This window comes from Triticum aestivum, chromosome 7D, assembly GCF_018294505.1.
Source record: "Triticum aestivum cultivar Chinese Spring chromosome 7D, IWGSC CS RefSeq v2.1, whole genome shotgun sequence".
NCBI lineage: Eukaryota > Viridiplantae > Streptophyta > Magnoliopsida > Poales > Poaceae > Triticum > Triticum aestivum.
Genome location: NC_057814.1, coordinates 460,211,556 through 460,219,031, shown reverse-complemented (window position 1 = coordinate 460,219,031; position 7,476 = coordinate 460,211,556). Strand labels below are relative to the sequence as shown.

General features: G+C 43.7%; 1 protein-coding gene across 2 annotated transcripts; it reads right to left on the bottom strand.

Annotated features, from left to right (window-relative positions):
• Positions 1-444: 444 nt before the first annotated feature.
• Positions 445-5,791, bottom strand: LOC123166236 (protein ROOT INITIATION DEFECTIVE 3). Of its 2 annotated transcripts, none has more exons than XM_044584009.1 (9): positions 5,469-5,791; positions 5,273-5,386; positions 5,049-5,176; positions 4,831-4,969; positions 4,547-4,746; positions 3,191-3,318; positions 1,294-1,487; positions 996-1,188; positions 445-690 (listed from the first exon to the last, which is right to left on the bottom strand). In XM_044584009.1, the coding sequence occupies exons 1-8, from the start codon at positions 5,676-5,678 to the stop codon at positions 1,045-1,047; spliced, it is 1,257 nt and encodes a 418-aa protein (XP_044439944.1). In that variant the 5' UTR covers positions 5,679-5,791; the 3' UTR covers positions 445-690; positions 996-1,044. The 2 variants fall into 2 exon arrangements, with proteins under 2 accessions (XP_044439944.1, XP_044439945.1); XM_044584010.1 differs by having other exon boundaries at positions 996-1,185; positions 5,469-5,788.
• Positions 5,792-7,476: the final 1,685 nt, after the last annotated feature.

Sequence of the window (7,476 nt, the reverse complement as noted above, 5' to 3'; positions counted from 1 at the left end):
CCATAGTTGTCATGTATTGTCAACCATAATTGTCCTGTGTGATTAACAAGTTATCACATATGCATAACTATTGTTGTCATCCTTTACTGTGCGAGCATCATGTGGCGAAGAGCAGTTCCACCTACACGTTTGGGCGAGCGTCGTGTGTTCGTTCGGACGAGGAGATGGCAACTGCTACAATATTCGTGCAAATGGACAAGGAGATGGCAACTGCTGCAATATTCATGCAAATGGATCAAACGGCATTGCATTTGGGTCATGTTGATAAGTGACACACGTGTGGGCGTTATCATTTAGGCATTTGTTTATAAGACTATTAGCATATTCAAGTTGTAATTATACGCAGGGTACTTTTTGAGCTTCACAGCCCAGCGAGGAGATCCTCCCGCTACATAATTGACGACCATACAAATATTAGCCCACCAAAGAAGCAGTACCCCACGATAAGCGAAAATTTCTTCATTTCTGTTTACTCAGTTGAATTACAGTTTAAGATGTCCCACCTTGCTCCGTTTAGAGTTTTTCCTACTATTTCTGATACGGCTCTGCCACATGTCAATTGACATATGGACGCATTGAAAGGTACGAGTTTCCTTGTTATAAGGAAGTCATCTTTGGCATCCATGGATTTCCCAGGTTTGCTAGTTGAACACCAAATCATTTGTTGAACAATTCTTCACCACAAACCTCCTGCACAACGATCCAGAAACATAAATTGCCATGGACAACAAATAGCCAGAGAAGAGAAAACATAAATATGGTGCAGCAATATGATTCCGGCAAGAACTTCACAAATGAGTTTCAATATCGAAAAATTTCTTAAGCTACATAAATCCACAAGTGTAGAAATAGGGCAACAAAAATCATCGATCACTATATGAGGAAATATGGCCGTCTGGCCTCTTTTAAGCTCAAGGTCAGCACTGATACAGAGTTGCCTTTCGCCATTCTCCATTCTAACTAAACAACAGAAGAAAATATTATGCAGTTCTCACCTAACTGACAGTGGCACATAATATCCAGTCTTGTGGTATCATATGTCCATTAAGATGGCATATCACCAAGAACCTCATGCACAAAAAGATCCTGCAACTCTAGGTATTTACTTCTCCATTCTGTCCCCTGCTGGTTTGGTACGCCATTGAGAGTGCTTACCCCAGAATCAAATAACCTAGAGCTGCCGTGCTGCTAGATCAAAATATAACAGTAATAAGATATAACAGAAAAGAACATGAAAATGGAAGGTTAATAAATGTGTTACACCAAATGTAAAGGAATATGAAATCAGCTGACCTGTTGTGCATCCAAGAGCTGCTCTAGAAGGTTAGAGCTGAGATTTCCAGCAATATGAACATCATTGTCAGGGTTGGGCAGAATTACAGCTCGTGGTACAACTTCGCCACTTGCTGCGCACACTTTCCGCAATGGTTGTAAAGGTGGCAGATTTAATCTTTTGGGTGTTACTATGAGAACATTAGTTACTGGACCTGTGAGATGGGACTTTTATCAAAATCTCAGAAGACTATTTTCCCTAGGCATGATTCAGAAATTAAATGCATTGCCAAATTGCATGATAAAACATTACAGTATGACAATCAATTCAACAGGTTCACAGAACAAACGTGAGTGTACCACGAAATATACGATACTTCATCACGAGTGAAGAACCTCGAACAAAAGGGTGATTGGCTTCAGTGCTCCACATTTGAAAAAGTTATGACTATAAAGAAAAACAAAGCACCAAAGCACCTAAACAGTTGCATTGCATCAGTTGAGTTGTCAAGGGGCGTTCATTTTGTTCACTCTCAAGAGGTTAATTGCGTACATTTATACCAATTGCGTTGTACAACTTTATACTAAAATTGTACTAAAGTAGTGTCAATTTATATGGATTGGAGGGAGTAACTTTCTCTCACGAAATGAGGCCGAAAGCAGATGTTCCATGGGGAAGGAGTGGGTGGTACTTGGTTGTTGCGGAAAGTGAAAACCGAAGAACAACATCAATATTTGGCACGGCACAATAGTAAACCAGAGGCATACATTGCTTGACATATGCATTCATATTTCTTTTATCATTTCACTCGGTCTAGCATCTCTATATTGTCCCGTGGCAACGTACGGGCATTCAACTAGTTCAAGTAAATGAATGGTGAAAGTCACTCTGGTAATTGCAAAATAGTGTCAGTTAGCCACCTGTTACTCCCTGCTGATTAATCGCTCACTGCTTTCCTCCGTTTGGGTTCTTACTTATCAGACATCGCAAGGAAATTAATTGCAGAAACAACAGTTCTCCACCATACCCTTGCTACACAACAATCAGTTGCACCAGCTTGCTGTGCTGTTATAGCATATCCCTTGTTACTGAGGCTATTGTGCACAACAAAAATTCAATGGTTCCGCCGTGCGTAGAATAACATGTTCCAGCATGAATTACAAACTATCACACATATCAAATGAACAGTTGAACACTTGCCATCAACGTTTAGGAAAAGGTAGGACTTGGCTTTGGGTCGCCGTGATACTACAGAAGATTAACTCGTTATGGCACTACAAACAGGAAGTATCAAAATACAAATTTTCCCTCGTATCTTTTAGTAACTGCCTTAAATTAAATATGCTCAAGTTTTCTCCATGGTGACTGGTGAGTAATCATGCAAATCAAAGTTGTTAGCCATAATGCTTACATCAGTTGTCCATGGGTAAATTATCCCTGTGCACCAGTAAGAGCAGGGTGCAGACAATGCAAACTTCAAACGTTTTAGATATACATCTTTAATGGAATTAATGACGGTAAACATATAACCAATGCTAGAAAGGCAACAAACTAGACTTGTGTCAATCTATTGAAGGTGCAGACATTTAATACCATTTCATTTGCTTTTCTAATAGGAATGTTTCTACTTTCTAGTCACCATTAAGCATGTTACAGGTAAGAAAGGCAACAAGCTAGACTTTCATGTCAATCTACTGAAGGTGCCAGCATTGAATACCAGATCTTGTTTGCTTTTTCCAACAGGAGTGTTTCTACTAGTCACAATTAAGCAAGGCCACAACCATCAACTTCTCTCACACACAAAAACAACAACTCCGTAGTCCACGATAATGCAGAATACTTATCAACAGGTTCAAACTTTCACATTTTCTATAAGGTCAGAAGAGCAAGGTTAAAGTGTGGAAATAAACTATGAACCTTGAGAGTGTTTGAATTTTCGGGTTACTTGCTGACTTCTCGTATCCCAAACCCGAACATTACCATCCTCCGAACCAGAGACTAGTAGAAGGCCATCTGTACTTGATGTTAAGCTCGTTACCGCCTTGCTGAACAAATTACACAAATCACCAGGATCAACTGAATAAATCTTGCAACACAAATAACATAATATTTGTAATGGAGCGACTCAAACTAAACAGCAGAAGTATTTGTTGAGATCTTAATTTATCTTGCACTGCTAACCAAAGTACACATATCTCCAGTAAACGGTAAACTAAACTATATATGATGAGCTATGAAGTATTGGTCAAATAAAATAATATAAGTTCAAGCAATAATCGACTGGAAGTGAATAAAGTAATGCACATTTCTTTATTGCTCCCAGGCGCCCGAGCATAGCACAGCAACACCAAATCTGGTACCAGTAAACAGGTCATGCTCTCCTTGATCAAGAGACCATTCAAACATTTTTGTTTACAACTTCCAAGTTCATGGACCAAGCAGCTTATCGCCTCACTTTTCCCAGCTTCTAGCCAGAAGTGCACCAGCAGACTAAAACATGGGCAGCAGCAACAGGAAGGATGTGCAGCCCGTGGGGCAGCGACAGTCCTCCTGCAACTCGGATATAGCAGCCAGAAGAAGAGTTCAATTGGTGTATTTTTCAGACCTACTTCACATCTAGTAGAGGTGTAGAGGTTCGTAAGTCACTAGGTCAACGGAAGGACAAGTGAGTTAAGTTACAAGTACTATGGTCGAGTCCTCATAGCTACTGGCATGTAATTCGTCAAAGACAAGCCTCAAATAGATCTGTCATCTACATATTGTTTGTCAACCCTTCTAGTCCTCTCACTATGATCAAGTGCATCTCCCCTTTTAACAGCTCAATCCCCTTCACGGCATGCCATCTAGCCATCTTCTGCACAGTACTGATACCGAGGTGAACTAACTTCCCACAAGTTAATATTGCTTACTCTGATATATAGTTGATATCAAAAGGAACAGGCAGATATTGTTAAGCATATTTGCATACAACACACTTACACATTTTAGGCATGTCGATTGTGCTTCAGTAATACTAGGGCATAAAACTATAGCATAAAAAAAATGAAGCAAAGTACAACAACAAGAACAACAAAATAAGCTGCATTCATGAGAGTGAAACCGCAAATTCAGATTTCAAGCCAAGTTACAGCACAAGCAAACAGGACAAGTTTTTAACCAGAACAAAATAAGCTGCATAGATGACATAAGAGAACTTGTGATCTACATATTGGAGCTACTTACATCACATGATAAAAGAGACACACTGAGGAAAAGCAAGGACAGTAAGCAAACCTGTGGTCATCCAGAATACCGAGAATAGACGTATCATCACGGCCCTGAGAGGAGACATCAACACCCATAGCAGTAACATATATCTTTCCATCTCTACCACCAGCATAGAAAATATGACTTCTTGGGTCTATTTCGACAGAATCAATGATAGCAGGAAATGAAATACTTCTCAGCATCCTGCCCTCTGATAGACTCCATATCTGGGGAAAGATAACAAATATATGAGCATTGAGATCCTTCATTATCCCACAACTAAAAAGGAAAAAAATAAATCGAGCACACACTTTACATGTGCGGTCCTCTGAAGATGACACAGCAATTGCTCCATGAAAACAAGCAATATCAGTTACAGGAAGTGTGTGCTGATTAAAGTTGTATAGGTATGGCGTCTTTGCCTCAAACCTTGATTGCTCATCAAGCATCCTGCAATCAACACCAACTAACCCGGTCAAAGAAAATACAAAATAGTTTGCCTAACTTTTACCCTCATCAGACTACATACGTGAGAAGATCCCAAACTTTGATGCTCCCATCCTCGGATGCCGAGACAAGCAACATGTCATAGAGGGCAAGGCACCTAACATCACGATAGTGAGCATGCCATCGGACAAGCAGCTCTCCACTAGCCACCTACACACAGAAACACACAAAAATTAACAGGTGCAAGCTGGAGCAGCTTTTCAGTAACAGTTCCACCACACCACCTAGAAACCACAATCCCCTCACCTCCCAAAAGAATATGTCACCAGACACACCGCCGCCGATGAGATAGTTCCCCTCCGGGTCAGCAATGAGCGCGCGGATTGGCTCGGCGGGGAAGCTCTTCACAGCCACCTGGGGCTGCAATAGGAACCGAGAACACAAGCTCAGCCTAGGGTTTCGAGTTCAAGTAAATGAAGTCCAGTTTGGGAAGACTGCTTACCTTGTCCCAGTGGTAGTAGTGGATGGGGGCGGAGTTGCCGGCGGCGACCTGGGCGGCGGCGAGGAAGCGGCCGGCGACGGCAGCGATGGCACGTGGCCGGGAGGCGCAGGGGCGGTGGCGGATGGCCTCGGCCCCCGTGCGGAGGTCCCACGCGGCCACGCCGGCGTCGGTGGAGGAGGCCGCGAGCACCAGTTGCGACGGCGGCGCCATGGGAGTGGGGAGAGGGGGCTAGGGTTTAGGGTTTCCTAAACCGAAAAGCGGACGCCGTGGTTCTGAAATTTGAAAGGCAAATGGACTTGTCGCACATCCCCTAGGAGCAACTTCTGGCAGATTCACCCCTTTTCTTTCTAAAAAATCAGATGTTAAAAAAAGCACACTATCAAATCCTTAGAGCATCTCCAACAGCCGCGCTACACGCCGCGCGCTAAAAACTAGTTTACCGCGTCCCGTTCGCCTGGTTTTACGCGGCCGCTAGCGCTGGCTCCAACAGCCGCGTTAAAATGCAGCGCGCAAAAAATGCAGCGCGCGCGACTCGCCGGTGCATTGCATATATGACATTTTGGTCACAAAATGGATTTGAAAACATTCAAAATGCAATGAACATGACGTATAAATTTTCACACAAACAAGTTGATAAATAAAAGTTCATGCCCACAAGTTCAAAATCATGCCCACAAGTTCATCCAACCAAGTTCAAAATGCAAACCAAGTTCAGGACACAAACGAAAGACACATCAATCCTCCTCCTTGTCTTCGTCCTCATCTTCGGAAGACGATTCTGCCTCCTCCGAAGATGATTCTTCCTCTCTCTCTCTCCTCATCGCGCACCGCATCACGTGAAGCTCCGACGGTGTTGGCAAGATCTTCAACGGCACCTTCATGGGAATGTGTGTGAGGAGGCACATCGAAAGACATTCCGCCCATGGCGGCCGGAGGTGCACCCATGCCTCCCATGGCGGCCATAGCGTCGGGGGGTGCTCCAAAGCCACCCATGCCTCCCATGGCATCGAAACCGCCCACGGAACCTCCGAAGCCACCCATGCCACCCATGGCGCCGAGGCCACCGCCACCCATTGCACGAACCATGGCTCTTTTTTGGATCAAGACTTCTTCACGTGAAAGTTTGACAAACTCCTTTTGCGCCTCATTGAGGTTAGATGTGTCCAAGAAGAACAAATGCTTCTTCCATTCCAACAATCTTGTTCGCTCCTCATTGCTCACCTTCCTCTCCTCCAAAGCCACCTTCCTCTCCTCGGCTGCCACCCTCCTCTCCTCGGCCGCGACATCTTGGTTCCTTGCCATTTTCCTCACCTCGTTGGCTTCTTTTCTTGCCTTCACAATAGCTTCCATAGCATTTTTGAGCTCATCGTCTCCTTTCCTCTTCTTCTTTTCTTTTACGTCTTTCTTGCACCCATCCGGTCGTTTTGGCTTCGAGTATGAAACCGAGTTGGGTGTGGGGGTTCTCTTGCCGTCATCACTTGATGCATCATCCTCCTCATCATCATCATCATCATTCAACTCAATTGTTCGCTTGCGTTTGTTGCTCAAATGCAAATCATCCAAATCTTCACGCTTCTTCCATTTCTCATCATCCTTCAACACGTTATAGCAATGAGGCAAGGTGGAGACCCTTCCTTTCTTGATCTTCCCCCTCTTGGTTTTCCTCTCCTCTTCTTTGAACAAGTTTTGTGCAATGTGGTACTACATTAAAACAAAGCAAGTTAGCACTTCGAACACCAACAACAAGTATGATGAACATGTATGAAATGCCACTTACTCTATCGTCCTCATTTGTGCCACTTGGGTTCAACTTGTCAACCGCCTTTTGACAAGCCGCCCACCTTTGACAATCCGAGTTGATTGTCGACCACCGGGACCGAAGTGATCTCTCGGAGCGGTCAATTCCACTCATGCTGTGAACATCATAGTGTTCTTTCATCCGCCCCCAATAAGCATCTCTACTTTGATCACCTCCAACGGATGGATCCCTCGACACTTGCAACCAAGT